Source organism: Lates calcarifer, linkage group LG5 (genome assembly GCF_001640805.2).
Source record: "Lates calcarifer isolate ASB-BC8 linkage group LG5, TLL_Latcal_v3, whole genome shotgun sequence".
In the NCBI taxonomy this organism is placed as follows: domain Eukaryota; kingdom Metazoa; phylum Chordata; class Actinopteri; family Centropomidae; genus Lates; species Lates calcarifer.
Window position 1 is genome coordinate 28552094 of NC_066837.1, and position 24296 is coordinate 28576389.

General features: G+C 39.4%; 2 protein-coding genes and 1 non-coding gene across 6 annotated transcripts in view; 2 read left to right on the forward strand and 1 right to left on the reverse strand.

Annotated features, from left to right (window-relative positions):
* Window positions 1-8: 8 nt before the first annotated feature.
* On the forward strand, window positions 9-100 carry trnar-ucu (transfer RNA arginine (anticodon UCU)). The gene is given in 2 exon segments: window positions 9-45; window positions 65-100. It is a non-coding gene; the product is annotated as a tRNA-Arg (tRNA).
* On the forward strand, window positions 24-5078 carry LOC108900096 (fibrinogen-like protein 1). Of its 2 annotated transcripts, none has more exons than XM_018700941.2 (7): window positions 24-177; window positions 2259-2427; window positions 2896-3055; window positions 3176-3273; window positions 3364-3452; window positions 4272-4471; window positions 4656-5078. In XM_018700941.2, exons 2-7 carry the CDS (start codon window positions 2316-2318, stop codon window positions 4846-4848), a joined length of 852 nt encoding a protein of 283 aa, XP_018556457.1. In that variant the 5' UTR covers window positions 24-177; window positions 2259-2315; the 3' UTR covers window positions 4849-5078. The 2 variants fall into 2 exon arrangements, with proteins under 2 accessions (XP_018556457.1, XP_018556456.1); XM_018700940.2 differs by lacking the exon at window positions 24-177 and adding an exon at window positions 959-1128.
* Window positions 5074-24296, reverse strand: part of LOC108900093 (microtubule-associated tumor suppressor 1 homolog) — a 44763-nt gene continuing 25540 nt past the window's right edge. For 2 of the 3 annotated variants that reach the window (XM_018700935.2, XM_018700933.2), the window contains 12 exons: window positions 21902-21943; window positions 20062-20180; window positions 19523-19870; window positions 14357-14423; window positions 11159-11282; window positions 10927-11017; window positions 9479-9584; window positions 9233-9306; window positions 8404-8502; window positions 7702-7818; window positions 7460-7557; window positions 5074-6573 (listed from right to left, as the gene is read on the reverse strand). In XM_018700935.2, coding sequence (XP_018556451.1) covers window positions 6360-6573; window positions 7460-7557; window positions 7702-7818; window positions 8404-8502; window positions 9233-9306; window positions 9479-9584; window positions 10927-11017; window positions 11159-11282; window positions 14357-14423; window positions 19523-19870; window positions 20062-20180; window positions 21902-21943 — 1499 coding nt within the window. In that variant the 3' untranslated portion in view covers window positions 5074-6359. The remainder of the gene's footprint in view (window positions 6574-7459; window positions 7558-7701; window positions 7819-8403; window positions 8503-9232; window positions 9307-9478; window positions 9585-10926; window positions 11018-11158; window positions 11283-14356; window positions 14424-19522; window positions 19871-20061; window positions 20181-21901; window positions 21944-24296) is intronic. The other variant, XM_018700934.2, reaches the window with a different exon arrangement.

Consider the following 24296-nt stretch of genomic DNA (forward strand, 5'->3'; position numbering starts at 1 on the left):
CAACAGGTGGCTCCGTGGCGCAATGGATAGCGCATTGGACTTCTAGTCAAACACTTGAGGGGTGATTCAAAGGTTGTGGGTTCGAGTCCCACCGGAGTCGCACTTTTGTCCAGTTTCCCAGTTAATGAATCTACAGTACTTGGGAACTACTTGCAAACATATACGCAATCGCGCCAGGTAATATACTTCTTTTACATTAAATCCCGCCAGTTAACGCGTGTATTCCAGTGTATTGTTTCAAATCCTGGTTTAGTTTGCTTAGCTTCCGTTTTGCTCCACCTCTGTTTTGCTGTGTTTTGCATAGCGAGAATGTGACTTACGACACACCACATGTAACGTACTGTGTAGGACGAAAAATAACTCATATTATAAATGTGATGATTTAGTATATATGAATTTAAATGCTAAAATAAGTACATAGTAAATTAATATTCCATTCACATTTAACTGATAAATAAAACAAACCAATAAATACAGAAATTTACAAATTTAAATCAATAAATGCTGCCAATTAGAAGTCAAACTGTGTAGAGATAACATTTATTTCTGTATTAATCAGATTACTAAGATTGTATTTATTTATTCATGTATTCATTTCTGCACTTATTTATGTATTTATTTTTTTGCTGAATAAACCGTTTGTAGTATTCCTTAGGGTATATGGGAGATAAATATTTTATGAATCAGTGATTATGTCTCTATTTATGCTGAGGTAAACAAATCAGTCATTAATCAGAAAATAAATACACAATGGTTATATATAGTTAATTTATAGCCAAGTGAAATTACTGCAGATCCTTGCTAAGTGTTCAGAGTGTAGATTTAGAATGAGGCATTAGGTATATGCAGGAGACCAGGACAATATTTATTCCAACCACTAGATGGAGGCTAGATTACAAAGTTTAGACTATGTGCAGTCTAATAATCTCCAACTAGACTGAGTCATGGTGAGAGTGAGGAGATACTGCAATATCAAACAGCCAGGACATAGGAGAGACGAGAGGAAGTCAGTAAGACAAAGTGAGACAAGAGCGTGCCAGTTTGATTCAGTTACTGATCGGATCGGTGATTATGGGAATGCTGGGGACATCAGTGGCCTTTCTTCTTCACCTGGCTGCATGCCTGGCTGTAAGAAATGCCTATTTCTCAACATAATAACATCATAAATTCTGTGATTTCTAATCATTTTATATTTTGGCAGATGGTTCTGGTATGTATGTATGTGCATAGGTTGTGAAGATATCTCACAATACAAAAAGGTGATTCTTTTGTGGTGGTCATATCATTGTGGTGGTCATCATCATTTAATTTATGAAACTGTAATCTCAATCAGAAATGTTACACTGGATAATCCACAGACCTGCCAGTTACAGTTTTAGGGACTTAAGACAAGTCAGACATGGTAGAGCTATATTTGTTTCTGTGAGAGTCAGTGCCTGCTTGAATCTAAACCTTAATTATTTTTTTTAACCTCCATGCCTTTCCCCCTCTTTCCCTAAAACTGCAAAGGTTGTAGAGTTTTTTGAACTGCATTACATAGATTGTAATAACTTGGGTGTAATAACTGTTTAATTCATCTACCTCTGGTCGTGAGAGGGACAGTGGAGACACTGTGTCCTGAGGCCATAATGCCACTTATCACTTTATATGCCATTTCACCTTATCACTTTACTTCTTGTTCTTGTACTTATTTTATTCCAACTATGCTACTAAATTACAGTTTGTATTGTTGTATATTGTATATACCTACGTTACTGTAATCTTTGTGGCATTTGTTGCATTTAGTTACTTGTTTATTTATTTTATGTTAGCCTTTATTTTATTTTACTTTATAATAGCTTTATTCCTACTCTCTCTTCACACTGTATTACTTTTCCACTTCTGTATTGCAACTGGTGCACAGCAGTTTCCCTCGGGATATGTAAAGTTTCTTGAATCTTGAATCTTGAATCTTGAAAGTGCTCTATATTGGTCAGCATTAGCATGTTCACCACTTTAACTATTACTTATTTTTCCTGACAAGCTGAAGGAGAATTTTAGAGGGTTAACTGTTGCATAAAAATCATGAAATTTTAAAGCAAAGCCACACTATGCTAAACATACACATTTTTTCTTTGTTATTTTTAATCAGTTGTAAGATGTTTGTTGGCTATCTTTAGCTGTACTGTAAGTTGTAACCTAGTTTTGTCACTAGCCTTGCAGTGTAGGGTAACAGACAGTGTACCAATTACTCATCTTGTCTTTCTGTCTCTGTCCAGGCCCCTGTGCCATGTGAAGAGAAGGTAGTCCGTCTGGAAGCGGAGATCCAGGGCCTGATGAAAGTGATCAATGACCAGCACCAGTACATCCAGGAGCTCCACAACAGCCAGTCCCAGCAGTTAGAGCACATACCCAACTCACACCTGGGCCCTGAGAACCTGTACAGGGGTAAGGCTAGATTTCCACATACATACGTTTGTGTATGAAGTACATACCTGCCTTTGCCACAACACTGCCTACAGTCTAGCTGTTGGCTTTCCTACCTGCCTAGCACACCAACTTAGGTATGTACTATTTACTTACCTACCAGCTTCACCATCTGTCCTACCAGAGTCCTCAGTAGTAAGTGAGTGTCAAAGCTGTGCTGATTAGGTTTTTTTTTATCAACAATGGATTCAATGACCTTTTGTAACATATAAAATGAATACATTGTTGTACTGTTGTATTGTTGATACTCTGCTCATATGATCCTTGTTTTGTCTGCAGAGGGTGTTTCAAACAAAAAGCAAATATGTTGTTGGCTTCTTCTGCATATATATATATATATATATATATATATATATATATATATGTGTGATCTATCTGATCTATCTATCTGGAATATTTCACCTCATGTATGTGTGTATGTATGTGTAGACTGTTCCGAGGTGTTTGCAGACGGTAACGTGGCCAGTGGGCTCTACGTGATTCGTCCAGATGGCTCTCCCACTGCACTCAGTGTTTACTGTGACATGAACAATGGAGGAGGATGGACAGTCTTCCAGAGAAGGAGAGATGGCACAGAGAATTTTGACAGGTGTGTGTATGCATGTCAGTCAGCTTTACACACATAAAAATAACAATTAACACTGTGCATGTGTTAAGAAATTTGATGTCACAAACAAATATATAATCAGTGTGTGTGCATTGTGTCCAGAGCATGGGTGGAGTACAAGCATGGATTTGGGGACCTCTTCTCCCCTAGTGGAGAATTCTGGCTGGGGAATGAACCTTTACACTATCTCACTTCCCAAGGTGTGTGTAGCTCTGTGTGTGTGTGTGTGTACATAGATGGCATGTCAGACATTACAAGATGGTTGCCTGTGTAACTCAGGTGTCTTATAGGAAACTATGACTTGCGCATCGACATGGAGGACTTTGAGGGTAATCAGCGCTACGCAGAGTACAAGAACTTCAAAGTGGACAGTGAAAAGGTAAAACAAAGAAAGGAAAGTAACTAATTAAGCTTCATGGGTGAGGGTTGTTTCAAGAGTCATTATAAAATAAAACAGATTCTTCAATAAGATTCAAGATTTTGAACCAAGTTAATGTTTTCATCATGTTATCTCACTCTTTTTCGTGGAATTTAACTTCTTATTGGAAAATGATTTAAATTCTCCCGAATGGATTAAGTCAATACATAATATGTCATCATGTGTCTTTTTCTATCCTGAAAAATCCTCTCTGAATGTTCATCTGTCTTTCCTCCAATTTCCTTTTTTTCCCCTGTCTTTAACCTCACGCTCTCCTCCTTTCCCATAACAGCAGGAGTGTTATTTAGACTATGAATGTTATTTGTATTTTATAACCTTTGCTATGGAAACAACAGCAAGGATGTCTGGCTTCAAGTCTGCCAGCTGTTTCCCATTGCTTTCCTTTTCCTCCCCATGCCTCTTCACCTAACTACGCCTTTATTTTCCTCTCAATACTTTTTCCTTTCCTCTTATCTCTATCCATCCACCTTCTCCTCCCTCCATCATTCCCATTCATATGTATATTTTTGATGTAATTTATTATCATGCTGCTCTGTTTGGAACAAAACCTCATCAGCTCTATCAATCTGTCAAAGATGTGAATGTAAATATGCTACATTTCCTGTAATCTACACTTTTGATTGTTTTTGTTTTTTTTTTGAAATAATTGTTCCTCATTGAATGTCACTCTGGATATGAGTATGAGTTATTGGTGTAAAACGTAAATATACTATATAGTAATGATCAAAGATTTATTCAAAACTCTGCTTTTACTCAAAGGACCAGTATCAGTTACATTTGGGAGAGTACACAGGGAATGCAGGGGATGCTCTGGCTGATGCTCACAGTCCCTCCTCTGCTGGTGCAGGCTTGGGCTCAAGCAAAGTCAAATTCAGTACTTTTGATCAGCCAAACAACGACGATACTGAAAACGACAGCCAGTGTATCAGACTCACCAAGTCAGGCTGGTGGTTCAGCAGGTAATGGACAGATTCTTCAGCTTTACTCTTACTCTGGCACAAGTTATTCAGTGAATTAAAAGGGATAGATAAAAATAAGGGGGCAATGTTCAAAATGAAAATATATGTATACTATCTACCACAGTTACCACTGGTCAAGTGTTTCATGTGGTTTTTCCCCCCTCTCATTGTGTCCTCATCACAGGTGTGATTCAGGGAATCTGAACGGTCATTACTACAAAGGGCCGTACCAAGCGATGACCGATGACGGGGTGGTGTGGTACACATGGCATGGTTGGTGGTACTCCATCAAATCTGTGATCATGATGGTGCGGGCCACCGACCTCGAGCATCCACCGCCAGTCGTCGGTGTAGTTGATCCTGCTCATGGCCAATAGGCTGAAAGCAAATGTGGAAGCAATGTGTGTCTCCTCACTTAAGCCTGAAAAACTTTCCTGTTTTTTTTTTTTTTTACACATTTGACTAAAGGCTATTTGACAGGCTACAAACTGGGTAAAATTAGTGTCATCTCACTCAAACCTTTCTTGTATTCATACAGTTTGACTTTTTCAAAAATGTCTACCATTGCATTTATTTTAATGTTTGAAATAAAACAATGTTGCTTTAATCGTACGTCATATTGCATTTATTCTGTGTCCAAAATAAAACAGAACATGGTACACTGAGGCATTATGGGCACATCTGAGGTTTTTCAGGACAAACAACAGACAAGGTGATATTTTTCTTGGACTCAGTAAAACAGTAGCCAGTGTCTGTCAGTTAAGGAGAGTCTGGGCATTTTCGCTGTTGAAATTATCACTGGTGGGTTTTTGTGGTCATTTTATATATGACCCAAAGCAAAGACAGATTAACTTATTAGTCACTATTCCAGCTTTTTCTTGTTTCTGTTCGGGCACAAGGTGGTTTTAAGGGATGTGGGGGAGACATATCCCTCTGGTAGTGATAGATATAAAAGAAAAAGTAAATATGGAGGGGGGGGGGGGTAACACTGTCCTGGTCAACACTCTCCTTGTTAAGTAAACTGCATATTTGGCTCTGAGACTGTGTATGTGTGATGAACTGGCCTGCTCAGATTTAACATCCAAGGGTGATTACATTCCACATAATAGATTAAGGTAGAAGTTGTGAGGAGATTACATGGAGGAACAGATATCCATTGGATCAAAGGTTCATGTCAATAATATATATAAGGTCAGTATTTGTTCCTGTTTACCCACTGAAGGGCATTACGTTCATCCACTTCTTCCAGAGGTCCAAGCAGATCAGTGATTGAGCTTCGCTCTTTGGGAAAAAAAAACATCCTCTTCAAATAAAGGGAAAAGGCAAAACGGTCCATGCAAATCCACCTAGAAGTACCCGTCATTTTATAGTTTGCCAAACCCAGACAGTCTGTTTCCACAAACCTACATACACCACAAAGCCAAGGTTCAAGGTTTCTCATCCACCTCTTTAGAAAGAGGGGTATAAAAGAACAGGATGGGCTGAAGTTAAACTGTACAACATAACAAAAGAAAACAAAAAAGTAAGGATAGTCATAACTAGAGTGAGGCGCTATGTACAGACCCTGAGGTGTGCCTGTTATTTAGTTTTCTTCAGGAAAGGAAGTTTTGTCGGTGAACCAGGCATTTGGTAGAGACTGATAGAGAGCAAGGCCAGTCCCACGCTCAAACTTAAGTGCATCAGTGCCACTGCAATGTCTTTTCGCTTTCAAAATAAGCGTCCTTAATACAATTAATTCAAAATATACAAGTTTATTAAAGTTTATTATGTGATTGATTTCCAGCAACGCAGCTGTGCATGAAGTCTTTCTCTGTATTTGGACCATCTTCTATCCTTCCAAGGCTTCAAAAGGTGAGGAGAGAGGAGGGGGTCGTTGTTTGTTATGGTGTTATCTGGGCGACAATGGTGCAGTTGTGGGGAAGGAGGCAGAGTTCCTTGGTGAGTTGAGAGGTGAGGTGGGTGACAGGCGGCGGGGGCTCGCCAGCAGGTCACCATTGTGCAGTTTCCACAGCAGCTCCTCGTTCTCCATGGACAAACGCTTGTTGACCTTGGACTCTTTCTGCAGTGTCTGCTGGAGTATGGCCTGTTCATTGGACAGCTGCCTGTAGGGGGAGACAGAGAGCTGTAACAAGGCTGCAGGGAGACACACTGTGACTGTCAAGAGTCAGACTTCATTCAGATAGAAAAATATTAGAAAGGATAGAGCAGAACATGATTTTAATAACTTGGAACTAATAACTGCTCTATATTAGTATCTCTATAACTAGTAAAGGTCAGCCATCTGTGTGTGATCCAATAAAATTTTATTAACAAATTTCCATGTGTTCATTGGTCAGATGACACACCAATCACAAAACAGTATACAGGCTGATACACAAGCAAATGGTTCTTTTCCACATTCATATTATGTATCTATTTAAGATTACTGTTAAATTCTTTGAAGTCACAGCCTCACAGTGAATGCTTATGTTGGAATAACTGGGCTCCTCCTTTTTGTATCTGGGCCAAAACACACTGTTCTATCTCCATCATGAGTTACAGCAAAGGCAAATGTGAGAGAAAGATCAGATGTAAGATAGAGTCACATGAATGCATGATTGATGGACATTTCCGTCACCGTATATAGGTTACAAGTCCACAGCAAGTGAGCTGAATCTCCAGATACATTACAGATATGAGGCAGTTATTTCACTCAAATGAATCTATGAACTTTAAATGTGTGTTGCTGATGAGTACACTGTTTTCTCAGAAGGTAAAGCCTTAGAGTTTCTGTCACAGGTCAGATGGAGACATGAAGCTGAGACAGTTGGAGTCACTGGATAACTGACAAAGAAGTGGAGGAAAGACAGGAGGTAGATTGAAAAGACTGAAAAAATGTGCTGTATGAACAGATGGCAAAACTAATGCCTCTGCAGAGAGATGAATCACCACAATCCCACACACATACACACACACACACACACACACATACACAGCAGGAGTACATACTTGGAGAGAGCAGCATGTTTGTCCATTCTGGCCTTGTAGTCCTCGTTCTCCTGCTGGACCTTCTTCAGACACTCCTCCAGTTTCACATTAGTCTCCACCTGTGACAATCACACACAGTTGGCTCGATGTAAGCTCCTATAAGCAAAAACTATATTCATCTGAACAAAAAATGTTTTTGTGCTCATGTTCAATATATATATATGGTATATAATATATAGAGAGAGAGACGGACTGATACCCACCAGCTTATCCATCTCCATGAGCTTCTTCTCCTTTTGGTGTAGCTGGTTGTTCTTGATCTCCAGCACCACCTTCAGACTCTCCAGCTCCTGCTCCAGGTACACTGTGTGGGAGTCCTTCTGCACCAACAAATAAACCAATAAATATACAAGTTAGAGCAGGCAACGTGAAACTTTCATGCTCTCTGTGGCTCACTGCAGCAGCACAACTAAAGATAGAGAGGAAACAAAGCTTGTGACAGTGTATTTATTAACAAGTCACCATAAGTATGTAATCATGCTTATGTCATTTTTTGTGGGCTAAAGAACACTAGTGGGATAAAGGATGCCAGTTCGTAGGACTCATAATAAAGTGTGTGACTCCTCCAAACCAGCAGAGGGACATGGTGTTCAGCAGAGAAACAGGTTCAGAACAACACTGAGGTTCATCTTCATTATAACAGCTACTGGTTGTTTTCAATAAATAGTTGCATGTATGGTGAAAATTATGCATCTTTGATAGTTTGACCTTACCTGACCTCCTCTATAATGAGTTATCTCTGGCTGGGGCTTTAAGAACTTTGGGTGAATGGAGGAATTTAACTGGATGGTGTCAGTTAGTTTTTGTGTGACAACACTGCATCTATACACTCAATACTGACATTCCTTTATTAATTTTACCTGCATTCACACCCTCTCTAAAAATCTTCATGTGTTCTTTCTTACCAGATTCTTGTCAGTGAGCATCCTCTTCCTCCTCTCCTCTTCTGCTTGCAGCTTCTCATTCAGAGCCTCCCTCTCTGCTGATAGTTCAGATACTTTCTCCTGGTGAGACAAAGAGATGTGCACCCAGAGAAGGACACAGATAAAAGTCATTAATGAGTGAACAGGGAGTTTCAGTTCATAGACACTTCGAATAGTCAAAAATAGTAGCAGATAAATTCATCAAACCACTGCCTTCCTCACTGTGGAGTTTATAGGGATTTATCAGAGCAAACACATTGCATGACTAAAACCTGGGGATTGCAAAGAGTCATTTTGCTACATGCTACATGCTACATGTAGCAAAATGGTGACATAATATAACTGTGACATAATATAACTAATATAACTGACATAACTTCTAGAACAAAATTTCCTCCGGGAATCTATGTCCTCTTGGTGTATGTTTATTCATATCAATCATAGCTTTTCTCAGCCAGTGTGAAATTGCAGGCAGTTTGGCATGCAGCACACAGCCGTTTACTCAGTTATCATTTTAATAATAAATCAGCAGCACGCCTCCAAAAGATTCTTTTTTCCTTGAAGCCAAAGTGCAGAAAAAATATTTATGGTTAGCAAGGAAACATCTTGTCTAAGCAACCTTGAAAAGATCATCTACTCATATCAGCTACATACATTCAGTGCATACACATAGGCTGTTTCAAAATTAGGTACTCATTGTGTTATCAGGTAGAGAATGTTTCTATTTCCAGGACAACATTACCTAAAAAAGTTTAAGATGACAACTCAAACATTTTTAATGTGTAAATATTAAAATATGAATTACTCTTACAGAGAGAGAAGTTTCAGTCTCCATCAGTGTTTTCTCCAGGTTCTCCAGGTCTGTTTGCTGGGTCCTCTTCAGCTCTGAAATGCACAAACACACATTTGTGTCAAGTAATCAAACAAAATCACACACTAATGACTTATCTTTAAAACATTCATTTAATATAGGATTACACAGCATAGTTAGTTTGGTATGTTAAGTCCTGCATGCAGCTGGTAACAAATTTAAAATGATGGGCTGCAAAAGTTGTACCTTGTATGGAGGTCTCATACTGCTGTTTGAGAGACTCCATCTCCTGGCTGTGACTCAGTTCCTGGTTCTTCCTCTCTGCTTCCTGCTGGTTCCTCAACTCCTCTACCTGAAGAATGCAGACACAACTCAGTGCATTGTGGTTTTACTGCACCAACAATGCTGAGGTCTGATCCAAACCACCCCATTACTGGTACTTATCTTGAGTTTCTAGTATTGTCCTTATCAGTATCTGGTTATTACATATTAGTAGAATCATTGTGAGTCTTCTTTTATAGATGTAAAACAGAGTATTGGCTCAAATCTCAAGATTAGACAGAAAATTCAAAGTCTCTGTGGGACAGCAGAGGTATTGCTCCAGCAGACACACAGATACAGCAAGGCAAATGACAGATATTTAAAGTGTAAACAGTGTTTTCAAGCAAACATGATGTTAAAACCAGGTTCTTACATGGATGAAAGAGGTGTGAAAAAGTATCTTTGAACGCTCATCTCTGATTGGGTTATTCTGATAAAGAGGAAATCGAGAGGTGACCCTGCTTTTTCAGTCGCTGCCCCGAAGCTGTGGAATGAGTTGCCTTTGCACATCAGGCAGGCCGACTCACTTCCTGTTTTTAAATCTCTCTATTTTTTCTCTCTGGCTTTTAACACAGTTTGAGATGTTGGCTTTTAGTGTTTTGTCTTATTGTTTTATCTTATTGGCTTTTATTATTTTTATTCACTTTGTTTTATGTTTGTGTACAGCACTTTGGTCAACTCTGTTTTTAAAGTGCTTTATAAATAAAGTTGAGTTGAGTTGAGTTGAGTTTCCCAAATGTACCCAAATAACTGCTGATCATAGTTAGTTGAGCCTCACATTCATATGCATGATGCAGAATGTTCAACTGCAATCAAATGCCATCACGAACATAGTCATAACAACTGCCATAAATCCATAAACCTCTGGCCAAGGTTCTGTCAATGAACCAGAGTTCAGTCAGAAGAGGGAGGGATAACAGTGACACCACAGTCTTTAATGCAGAGGACCAGTAGAAACATTTTGTTTCCAGACAATGCTGGATGTCACCTCTCAAATCAAATCAAAACAATGTTCAAGTTTCATAGTTGATCATGGAATCACACACTGACCACATATCAAACTGCTGCTAACAAGACAAGCAATCACAGCTCTCCTGCAGCCATGTTAGCTGAGCAACAGAAGATCAGCCCATCAGTTCTGTGTATTACATGTCATGTATTGTGACAGGGAGTGTCATCTTTGTCACCTCCCTTGTCATGTTTATGGTGCAATCATTTCATAGTAAAACCTGGTTTTATGGGACAGACACTGGCTGAGGAACACTTTACAAGACTAATAAGCAACTACTTGTTACTGTATAGGAGTAACCATCAGAACAAACAAACTCTGTGTGTGTGTGTGTGTGTGTGTGTATGCGTGCGTGCACTCTGACCTGCTGTTCCATCAACATGCGGTATTTGTCAGCCTCCTCCTGGTACGTCTGGTGGACTTTGTCCCACTCTGTTTGGTAAAAACTCCTCAATCTAACACACACAGAAATTTACAATTAGAAACACAAATTCTACACCCAGTGCAAGCTTTAAGTTCCAGTAATGATAACGTGGTAACACTGAAGGGATATATATGGGAGACTGAGCACCACACAGTCAGAGGTGAATGCACACCTGTCCTCCAGCTGCACCAGCTCCTCCTTGTGCTGCTCCTCCAGCCTTTTCAAAGCCTCCTCCAAGCTGACATGCATCTCCTCTTTCTCCTTCTGCAGACGTTCGCAGCACTGCGATGATGTGACTGGACAGAAATAAGAAGAGGATCAATAAATGTTAGTTTGCACCTCTGTACTGAAAATATGTAGAGAACCTGAGAAATGTGCAGCAAACCTTAATTTAATCAACTAAGTCAATAAAGTGCAAAACTGATCCAACAATGAAACAATGAAACTTTACACAAGAACCAAATGGGGAAAAAGCAGACATGCTCATATCCAGCTATCTTAATCTCTTGGATCAAGTGCCATTTTTTAAATAATACAATAATCTGATTAGATAAACATTTTTGCATGTTTCAATGGAAGAAGAAAATCTAGGATTCAACTAGTCCAAATGGCTTAGAGTTGTATTTGTTGGGAAAATAAGAAAAAGAGAACATTGAACAGGTTGGGGATCAGCTGTTTATTATACAACATATAATCTCAGTTTGGAATCCCTCTGTGGGTAAACGTGAAACAAGTGGAGACCAGATGTGGAGTCAGTTACCTATCATTGAGCTACTATTTTGAACTTTTACTGTTTTACCATTAATCAGTGTCATATCCATAATATTCACCAATACAAACATTGTATTACATTATGTCATCCCAGATTGTACTGGGATGGGACATGCCTCAAGCAGTCAGTGTCTCAACAGTGTCTCAACAGGTCATAAGTAACAAGTATTCTGTGTGTGTGTGTGTGTATGTGTGTGTGTGTGTTCCTCAGCATTCCCTGACAACCACATTCCAGTTTAATTACTCTTACAGTAGACACGGTATCCAACCCCGAAACATCTGCAAGTCAGCTCAGAAGTATGCAGCCAGACCCATTCCTCTCAAGACTCATTTAAACTCTCACAAGCACATGCACGCTTCCCTCCATCTCTACCAATCATCACATGGCATTTTGATTTAAGTCTGCTTCTAGTCTGAAATATTTGGGAAAATATCCAGATAAAGAACAGAGAAGATTAGAGATATCCAGAGATATAAGATAAAGAATAGTGCACCTGGACTACTAAAGATCACTGCCTCTCACTGCCTTGACTTTCTCTGCACTCACATATTTTTAAATAGTGAACCTGTTCATCTTGAGAGCAGCAGAACCAGTTATCCACCAGGGACACACAGATGTCATCACTTGAAGGGTACATTTGACCAAAAACCTCCCTGAGTACAAGCAATGACTCTGCCTGTAATAATACTATTCTAACTACCATGTGGTAACAACTGGCTGTAGCTGGGACAGTTGCTGTTTCCCTCTGAATGGAGCTCTATAGTGCGAGTCTGTGCGTTTGTCACCATGGTGATGGAGACACAAAGCCAACGACAGCTGAGAGCAGCTTAGACACAAGCTTGTTTCTTTATAATGGACATGAATGTGTGTGTGTGTGTGTGTGTGTGTGTGGTGTGTGTGTGTGAGACAGCAGGTGTTTGGGAGGTGGTAACTTCAGGAGAGATCCCTGTTCCTCTCTCCAGTCTGGCTGGGGGTCATTTTGGGGGACACTGAGAGGAACGAGGGCATTACTGCCTGTCATTCCAACAACATGGAAACATGAGAATGAAAGCAGGAAAAGTCAGTGGAACAAGGAAATCAGATTGAAATCAGTGAAGTGCATTTGACTTGATTAAAGAAAGCCAAAACTATATTGTTGATTGAAGACATAAAGATTTTTTGCTTTAATTCATCCACAGTCTTTTGTGACTTTCTTTCTCCTACCGACAGTGCAGCATAAATATATCAAACATTCAGCCAGTGGTGAGCTCAGTAAGACACTAGTGAATTAATAGCTGCTACATATACAAACACTGATCATGTAAGAAGAGACTTCAACCTATTCATCTTGAGTCTTTCTGAGTATAAAACTCTCTCGCACCATGTTCCTTTAACACCGATTGCAGAATGATATTTCATTACAAAATAATCTTTTGTCATTTAAGGATAAGCAAGTCCTGTGTGTGAGCAGAGTGAGCAGGAATGCTGCTTTAACTTGATCCTAACAGTTGCACCAGTTATCTTACAGTGACTAAACACAGTAAAACCTCACAGTAAAACTATTAAACCAGCAGACATGAGCCAGTACAGGTTGTTCCAGTTCAGTTTGATTTGTATGAAGGTTTAATAGACAGCAGTGTGTGTGTGTGTGTGTGTTTGTGTGCATATTTCTAGGTGCACGTGTGTATGTTGCTATATACATACTGTGCACACGCTGTGTAAGAGTATCCAGTGAGTGCGTATGTGTGCATATAATCAACTGACAGAGCTATTATTGACATCATACACACTCCCAGCTATCCAACCACATACGCTATCCGCTATCAGTTAGTATTTAGGACACAAAGAGTTATTATTATATATTTCCAGTGGATGTCTAGTTCCAGGACATGCTCACACATATACTAGAAATGGAAATTGTTCCCTAATGATATTCTGAAAACTCTGCACCAGTGCCAGTTTACATTCTATTATTTGTTATTATTGACTCTACAACCAGCACTGCTTCTAATACCCCACATACTCACATGGACCATTTTCACTAGGTTTCTGCACTTTAATTAATCCATCCTAATCCAAAACAGCTGCTATCAGTCATTCATTGTGTGAAATTCCATTTTCAAATGTGCAATATCTGTATTTAGTTCATTTTCTGTCGCTGTGTATAAAGTCCTGTGTATATTGCTCTTCTGTTAATATTTTTTTATTACATTGTCATGTTTATACTGTCTATACACTCTCTGTGTATATTTTTGTTGTGTATATCTTTTCAATTACCCTCATGTACCAGTCCTCATGTACACATATAAAGACCATAAAAACACAGGTGTACTGCACAGATGACAGACATGGACACGTTATGGCCTGTGAAGAGGCTTCTCTTGCTCTGGGCCTTTCCTAAGAATGAGGAGCAGTTGGACCAGTATTACAATACAAATTTTGAATGGCAGTTGACCTGTCCTTGATAAGCTTTATATGTGTGTGTTATATGCAAATAGATGAGAGAGAGAGAGAGAGAGATTGTGCAGGGGTATGAACAGGTACTTGGTGGCATGGACGTGTGTGGTGAAATGTTTGAGTATCATGTGTAGAAAAATCCTTCTCTGATGCATCTCTTACCCAGCTCATCACAGAGGTTTGCCAGTTCCAGCGACAACTCCTTCTTCTGCTTCAAGGCCTCCTCACGCTGCAGAAAGGGGAAGAAAAGATTAAATTTAAACTTAAATATAAGCAGAGACTGATAATGTACACTGTGCCCACTACTTGCATAAAGCAGCCATTCTTTTCCCCCATCCACACAATAAGATCACAATAAGATATATATATATATATATATATATATATATATATATATATATGTGTGTGTGTGTGTGTGTGTGTGTGTGTGTGTGTATAATAATTCTCACTGAAAAATGCTAAAAAATAAATACTAAACACAACATGAGGTGGACTATAAGTAAAGGAGTTATTTTACAGTTTGAACTCATCACAGACAAGTGATTACAATCACTGAATTTTTAGTTTACTACAGGGAAGTTTTAGGTCAGATGTGGTTGAAGAGGCAGGTTTTGACCAGGAATGTAATATTACCAGTAAAAGAGCCAGTGGTTTTAGAGTTTTAGAGCAACCTTGTGAACATATATGTGGCTGCAGTCTTGTACAGCTGTAACTGAACTGAAAAAAAAAACCTTTAAAAAAGAAAATATTCCTCAACAAGTGCACTAACAGGTTAGAGAAAATGTCTTGTGTTTCTGAATGTATGCTTAAGAGACAGGCATCAATTCATTTCTTCCCTCTACCATACACACAGTAATACAAAGCAGACCAACACATTCACACACCACACACACGACACCTTACTGGACAGCTAAGACAGAAGCGTTGTAAAAACAATGGAGATAAGGTGAGTTCAGTCCCTGTAATATTTCATAATATACCCATTCATAATATATCCATGACATTCAGGGTCCAAATGAGGCAGCGTCATATTGTTCTACACTGTTTGACACATTCATTGTATTAGCTGCAGGTTTTCAGTTCAAACAAGGTGGAAAATACATTAGAATAGATTCCTGTAAAGTGACGTAATTGTACAGTTCCTTCCTAATCCTTGACTTCCCCAAAGAGTTGATCACAGCTCTGACTGAAACGCTGACATTAGTGAAGAGAAAGAAAAGAATAGCAGCAGATGATAATAAAGCAGCAGACAGCACTAAACACACACACACACACACACCTTGCATTTCTTCTTGCGGCGATGAGGGGGGGCCTTCCTGGGCTTTGCATGGGCTTTGCTGGCCATGGAGCCCATGACTTGAACAAAGACACACTCATACACACGCACGCACACACAACACACCACACAAACTTCAAAAACTTTGCTCCTCTTTTGTTTCCTCAGTCCTTCCTTTCTCTCTCTCTGCCCCTATTTCCCTCTTTCTATCAAAAGTGGATGACACAAACTGAAAAAAAAAAAAAAAAAAAAGACAGACACGCACACTCTCTCTCTCTCTCTCTCTCTCTCTGCCCTCCTCTTGAATGGGACACTCTCTCTCTCTCTGTCTCTCTCTCTATTACTGACTGCTCACTCTGCCACTTGCACTCCTCCCACTCTCCACCTATTCACCACAGAGCTCCCCTCCTCCCTCTATCTGCTTCTCCTCCTCCTGTCTAGATACTGTATGATGGAGGAATGTGAGTTATTTCTGCACCACCTTCCTCTCTTCTTATCTTTACTCTTATCTCCTTTTCTCTTCTTCCCTGTCAGTCATGTGTGTAGAAAACTGGTGCCTCTGCTTTTAACTCATACCTCTCTTTGTCTTTACTTTTACCTTCTCCAACTTTCTACTTCTTTGACTCTCTGTCTAAAGTTTACATTAAAAGAACTTTCAATAATCAGTCACTCTCAAAGTGCACTACAAATCCCTGCCAACATGTCATTTTTATCATAACCTTTAAATAAAATATCTTGTTTGGATCCTAAGCGGCATGAGCTAAATTTACTCAGATAACCCCACCCATCCAAACTAAAGCCCCAACCCTTTTCACTAAACCAAACAGCCCAATCCCCACCCACAGCCAACCCTCAAGGGAAAGTAGCTCTGTATAAAGTGCTCAGTTGATATTCACCAGTCACCTTTCAAGTGTATAATAGGACAGATAAGATAGTATTGGAATTCATGCATTTGCTCAAAGCACACACACACACACACACACACACACACACACACTATCTCAGACACGTAAATCAAAGAGCTCTAGGATTTGATCTGCAGCTGCTGCATTCCTCCACCCCTCCCGCTTTTTTTATCCATCACTCCCCCTTCACCTCCACTTTCCAGTAGGCAGTTCATCTAATCAATAACCCCTTCAGGAAAGCTCCCGCCCCCTAAATCATGAAAGCTGTTGAACGCAGTTGATATTTGCATGTTAAATTCCCTCACTTTCACAATAAGCTGCTGGAAAATAGCTACTGAAATGGGGCATTTATCCGAATACACAAAACCATTATAACCATGCTAAGAGTTATGTAACTCTCTCTCCCTATCTCTCTCTCTCACACACACACACACACACACAAGGACACTTTACTGACAGACAGGTATACTCCCTACACACGCACACACACACTTGTCCTCAGAGAGTGTGTGAGACATACAGGACAGCTGTTATCTAACTGCATTTCTCTCTCTGAGGGAAAGTAGCTAATTATCTGTAGAATAACCTGTTATCAGCAGTAACAACCCTGTACACACATAACAGAGAGAGAGCATGTGTGTGTGTATGTGAGAGACAGACAGAGTGAGAATGTTGATAAGGCCAGGTAATTGGGGATGATTTGTCCAATTGTCAACAATACAGAGGAAACAGGTGTTAGGAAGGGTTTTGCACACTGGATACAAAGGTAAAGTGTGTTGAGTTCATCCATTTTATTTCACATGCTTTTATGCAGGTTGTTTTTTCTATATGTGTTGGTCCTGCGGTGGATTGGATATCTGTCCAGGGTGTAGCCAGCCTCTTGACCAATGTCAGCTGGGATAGGCTCCAGCTCCCCTATCACCCTTAACGGATAAACAGTACAGATAATGAATGAGTGAATGAATGAATGCTTTTATTCCGTGCAAATATAAAATCACTAGTCCCTCTAATCAAACAGTAAATATTTACTGAGCAGCCTATCCATGTCCGGAACTCTATGATTGACACATCCTGGTACCTGTCTGAACCAATCACCAGCCTTTAACTTATAATGACCCAGCCTGCTATACAATATAAACTGACTTCTACTGTGTTTGACCTCCCTAACAAAACAGTTCATGGTTGTATAGAGGCAAAATAACATGCATTCTTTTATATTAAGTTTTTATGTATTCATTTTTTCTTGGCTGTTCCTATCATCACCATGACAAAAAGTCTCTCACAGAGATTTAATGCTTCAACTTCTCCAATGTGATTAGGATATACCAAAGGAAGGGGTGTAAGGAGTGTGCTTTCTTCACAAACATTTAAACCAGAGTCTGACTGTCACACATGACAGAGCATGTCAAGGACACCTTGAGATGTGTGATACAGGCACATACCACACACAAACAACTTAATAGGGTAACATCAGCTGTCGTAAACAACCCCATCATAGCTGAAAACAGGCATTTACAGTTAGTAACGCTAACCACAAACACACACACACACACACACACACACACACACACACACACACACACACACACACACACACACACACACACACACACACACACACACACACACACAAGACATTCAAATTGAGAGCAACCTCTCTCAAATCCATCAGCACATCAATGTCACGCAGCATGTGTTGTTGTTGTAAATGGCAGCTGGGTGTGGACAAGCCTCTCCCTGCTGCCTAAATACTTCCAACTAAAAACAGCCATTACTCCACTCCTCCTCTACAAGCATCATATCACACTGCAATATCTTCAACAACTGCTGAGTGATGTTTTAATTATAGGTTGTGGGTGCTTTGTTCTAATGTGCCAGAGGGGAAGGATGGTATGCAGATAACTGGTAGTTTCCTTGCGCATTTAACCCCCACACTAACCTGCACTAGACTGTGTAAAAACGCATCCATCATGGCTCTAAAGTGATGTGGTGCTAAAGCAGAAGAAATTCCTATTAAAGAGAAATACTGTAGAGTCATTCCATTTATCATCAACAGTATTATTATTTATGGGGAGACACTTACTAATAGCAGGTATTGTGTTATAGGATGCACCCAAAACATTCTTGTTAACAGCAGTACAAGCTCTATCCAGAGAGAAGTGATTTCAAAATAAGGCACTGCTACTGTACAGCCACACAAGACACAAAGAGAATAATTGCTTATAATGTCACCTGCAGGATTGTGTGTGTAATTACCTAAAACTAACAATCGTTGTGTTTTTGTTCGCTTAGAATGAGCCATTTATATCTGGGAGTTCCACAGTGTCTGCCTTTATGTTTTTACGCTGATGCCGCAGCTTTTATATGGAAGACGAAAGGGGGCGAAGAGGAAGTAAGGAGAGAGTACATGTTAGCTATTACACATAGTTTTACAGACTAACAACTAAGTGTAACAGAGTAGTCAATGCAGTAGTTGGCGCCTTTTTGTCACCTGATGGCTACCATAGACTTTGTGACACGTTTGGAAAGGGAGGGACAAGGGGATGGGTATTCAGTTGGTTCTTCTTACTAATAGATGCCTTTACAAACCATGCCATGCCAATGCCATGGTGGTTCCGCAACAACTGACAGCGTAAATAATGAATAAACAAATGCATAAAAGCATAGCAGAAAAAAAATCTAATCAGTTGACTTGTGCAACCGCTTGCTGTCTTTACCCGTCTTACAGCATTCAAACAGTTACCTCGCCACCAATATCCAAAAACTAAGAAACCCTGTTGGTTCATGTCATTATAAATTGTCACTGCCTAGCCACATTTGCACTGTGGTGAATAGGCAAACTGAGTAGCCTGGGCTGATTCCTGCATGGCCATATCTGAAGCCACTCAAACAACAGCTATTACAGATGATCACTCATGGCAGCACTGGATGTTTTTGTTCGCCACAGAGCTTTACAGTGTGTTCACTGTTTACATTTTAGTATTATTCAATATTTACAACCAATATATAAATTGTAAAGCATTTGTTTGCCTTCATGTTTTTAATGCAGTTTAAAAAAACAGTAGGAAGGGATAGAAGCTTTCACCCCACAGCAGGTGGTGTGGTATTTTTTTCACTGTTTGGGAAACACAGACATAACTGAGGTACCTCATTGAAGAGATGTTGGATGACTGTAGCCAGAGCCTCCACTCTCTTATTCCCCTCAACTAGCAGCTTCCTTAGCTGGTTGATGGCCTGGTTCTTCTTCTCTGCCTGCTCTTTGCTCTGGTTCTGCTTAGCCATGACCATCCCGTCCACCACAGCAGACCTGGCCACACCAGGTTTGGATGCATTCTGTATGCGGGATCCGGTTTTGGGGCTGGAACGTGAGCTGGTTCGTGCTTTGAACCCAAGTCCAGAAGCTCCAGTAGTGCCTGACCCCGTATTGGTGACTTCAGCAACAAGCACTGGGAGAGCTGGCGTTATTGGCGAGTTTGCATTCACCAGGTCTGGTACCTGACAATAAAACACATCACATAATTCTAATAAAAATGCTTCTCAGAGGGCCTCATTCTTAGGGAAAGATAAGAAACAAATGACTCTTGTTAATAAATGAAGAGGTAAATTTGTAGCTGTATTGTTATCAGTTATGTAATGACTGAATTTCCATCTTAAAAGCTCAAAACTTAAAAAAGAAGAGTGTGTACCAGGTCAGGATGAGGCTGCTGCTGGTTCTGGCTGTTTCCCCCTGCAGGTGCTGCTACCTGTGAACTGCTGTTGGTGTTTGTGGGTCTTGCTGGTGCCTCCCGGGGTTTGTTTTTGTCCACTGCAAGAGAACGATGACCTCTTAATGTATGGGCAGCTGGTACAACATTCAACATGGTGTCCACACACTCCACCCAAAACACACAGAGTACTCACTCAGCCCATTAACACTCACTCAGCCCAGTAAAAGCGTGTAAAACAAAACGTAAGAGAAAAGAAGAGAGGACAGCAACACACACACAGTGTCGGCCAGTCTGGGGTCTGCACACAACCAATACAAAATCCAAACAAAGAACATAAAAAATCCTGCGCGTACATATGCACATATGTCTCACACATTCGCTCTCGTCCGGTAAATGAGAATACGCCCTACTGGCTGTTCTAGGCTGAGAGAGATGCATCATGGGATTGTGTGGTAATGATGGCCATTGTGTGTGTGTGTGTGTGTGAGAGAGAGTGTGTTATGGGTCCTGGGTGTGCATTAAGGAGTGCATTACCAGAGACAAAGCAATTAGAGAGAGAGAGAGAGAAAGAGAGATCAACACACATCTTTTCTGCCCAGCCTCCTTCATTGCTCTCTTGCCTTCCACTTCTTCGTTCCCTACACTACATACACTCTCTCTTAAGTTAGTGTGTACATTTCTAAAAAAAAACAAAACAAAAAACAACCTTTAAATTCATCTTTGCGGCTGCTATAAATTAAAGCCATCAGGCAGGTGTGTCGACTGTGTACTTGTTTCAAATTAATACAAGCTCTGCAATCCACTTGCATTCATAATCTAATTAAAAGCATACTGAACTCAGATTGGTCTGTGCTCTGTAAATTAGAGCTGGTGCTTCAAGCTGATCAACAAGGCCCTGAAGCTTGTAATGACTTCCTTAAATATACTGCCATCTACTGGCAGCCACTGAGCAGAACACTGGTTTATACCGGTATGCCTGTTCCATCACCCAAGCTGTATCAGGGGACACAGGTAAGAAAAAAGTATGGTTCAATATACAATGATTATGTTGACCAGGGGAAAGAAAAATTAGTAGCGCACACTGGCATTTGACAAGTTGCACTGTTGAAATAAAAGCTGTCAAACACTGACTCAGTTTTAACCAACAAGCCACCTTAAGCAGTGTCTGACAATAGAAGCAAACATCCTGATCCTTCCCGATCCTGCTGCCTTACACTGAAGGACAACCAGTAGTCTGTGTGCATGTCTAACTTTGCACAGTTTCATCAGAACAATAGTCTACTAAACTGTGCTGTGGACACGACAGCCTGGTGAATATTTCACTATGGTCCATATTTACCATCTCACCGCCTCAGATGGAATTGTTCACATTGCAAAAGATTCAAATAGATACATACTGTAATACATGTGGATTAATTTTCATGCATATTCAGTCCTCCATCTTGGTCATATGACAATTCAAATGTTGTTTTTTAATGTGATGTGGCACAGGGCCAAAACACCAAACATTAATGCTTTTTCACATTATGAAACCAGTTATGAACACTGAAAGTGACTGTAGTGAAAATGTATGCTCTTTTCACAGGATGCGGGGCTGCCACAGTGATTATCACAAAGTGATTAGTGTGTGTGAGAGAAATACAGAACTACGTCTCCTCCTCTAATTACAGGAAAAACACACAGAGCTACACACTGACCTACTATCACTACTATCACTGCTTTAAGTTTATATATATATATGTATGTATATATATATATATATATATATATATATATATATATATATATATGGTCTGTTGGTGTTGATGATGGTTTATACCTGAAGTCTGCCAGGTAGTCATGCAGAGCTGCTGAGCCCAAACTGAGAGAGAAACGAGACTGTTAGCATGCACACATCACAGAGGACAGTTTCTGCTGTGTCATGAGAGTCTTCATTGGTAAAAAGTAAGATTACCTCCATCACAGATGATAACATCATATGAATTATTGGAAGGAGTTCAGAAAAAAAAAAAATAAAAAAATAAATAAATATATATATATATATATATATATATATATATATATATATATATATATATATATATATATATATATATATATACATATATATATAATGTTTATGATGTCACAGCTATAGAATATAGGAGCATATATATAAATATATATATATATGCTCAGTCGTAGTAATTTAATAAGTTTAATTCACTTGAGGGCAAATAAAAACAGTTAAACAGTTATAAACAGTTTTGTGAGTAAAATACATTTTACCTATATTTTATTGTTTACGTCTTTGACATTTTATTAGTTAATATTGCTGCTTCTGCTGGAGATGATGTGTGTGGAGCAGCTGTGGCTGCAGTGTTTGGACCTATTGAATTGTGTTAATTGGGTTTTTATAGCATTGCTTCAGTAATGGTATTTATTCTGGCTACATGACATGTCTGTCTGTGATGCAAACTTCTCTTATACTGTGTTTCTGTATATTGTTGATGGTTTCTATAGCTGTGACATCATAATGCTGGTATTAATTCAGGTAGGACAGCAGTGAAGGCCTAGTTGTGAAATGCACGGCCCACCACTGGGTTCAACTGTGTGCCAAATCATTTCAATTTGAAAAAAAGAACAGAGCCTCTTGAACAAGCTCCTCACTTGGAAGTGTTCATGTAACCACATGTGAAAAATACACAGAGCTTTAGCAAATTGCTGTGATGAGGATGACTCTAAAACTCCTACATCTGTCCCTGGTAGATTTTTGGTCAGCAGTCTTACAGGCTCAAATCAATGCAAATCATAATCACTGAGAGATCACATTTCCTAAAGTAGAGCTGACATCAAGGCTTTACTAGATTAAGAGGTGTCATGTGTCTATTTTTAATAAGTTATTAATAAGTTTAATAAGTAGAGTCAGAAAACAAAGCTTCCTGTAGTTACATCAAACTACACCAACAGAGATTAGCACTGGGTTGCTCTCTATGTGTGTTTGCAGGGCAAAAAATTGTGTCAACAAAGGCACAGCCTGCCCCATTAAGTATAGAAACAGTTGGAAATAGTTCACTCTAAATGCAGATAACAAAAATATTTCATCACAAGGACTTTAGTCTCATTAATTTTAAGATAATCCATACACCAATGAACATTAAGATGTAACATTGGAAAAACCATGAATGTTATTTTGTTTTTCTGTTTAGAACTGCATATAGGTGGTAGATTGACTACCACACAGGGCATCTTCACAGCTGCAGAAACACTTTAATGTTACAACATAGCATTATTCGACTGTGAACCCACAAAACTAAAGGAAGAACTGAGATAAACATGTGCTAACTTGTGGGGTTTAGAGTGAGCTCTTCCCCTGGAGTCTTCTTTCACCAATCATCTGTCCACTGGTTGCTTAAGGAATTTTACCTTGAGGCTCATAACGTAAAATTACATAAATGAGCAAAGACAATCATCATCTCCTGATGCACGCCAAAGTAATGTAACTGCAGGACTGAAAACATCAGCTGATCAACTATCAGCTAGAATCATACATTCATATCATTTGTACACTGGACATTCAGCTTCCAAATGACTGTTGCCATGGAAACAAGTGCACTGAGCATGTCACACACAAGAAAGACGGCATGATGTTTTCACTCTCTGTGCACAGGAAAACCTCTGTACAGGCACAGACAGATGGGCTTATTTTCATAACAAAAAACAGTTTCCATCCAAGTATATTTAGACATATTATGTACAGAGCTTTAAAAAGCTGCACTGAAAAAAAAAATCATATCTATTGTTTATTGACAGAAAAAAAAAAAAGATTCTACAAATAGTGAAGAAACCATCACTTTATTAATAAAAGAATTACAAAGGCATATTTGGATGTTATTCAATGTTACAACATCCATCCAGTGTCCAACACTATTTTATCAATACTAATCATTTCAGTAGAACTCTTAATCATTTTGTTGACTGTATTTTTCTTCTTCCTGAAAAGGTGTTTTGTTATTGTTAACCGATGATGGAGACACACCTAACATTGCCTGGCATTGGTTTGCTTCAAATTGAAGAGGACCCATAATGCAGACAACCACAAGTCCAGGGGAGTTCAGGCAACAAAAGGAAACAAAAAATACCATACCATACCAGTAGGTAGATAACATATCCAAAAGTACAAAATCCAAAAGAACGGAGAAACACTAGGGAACCAGGAAAACATGAGACAAGGA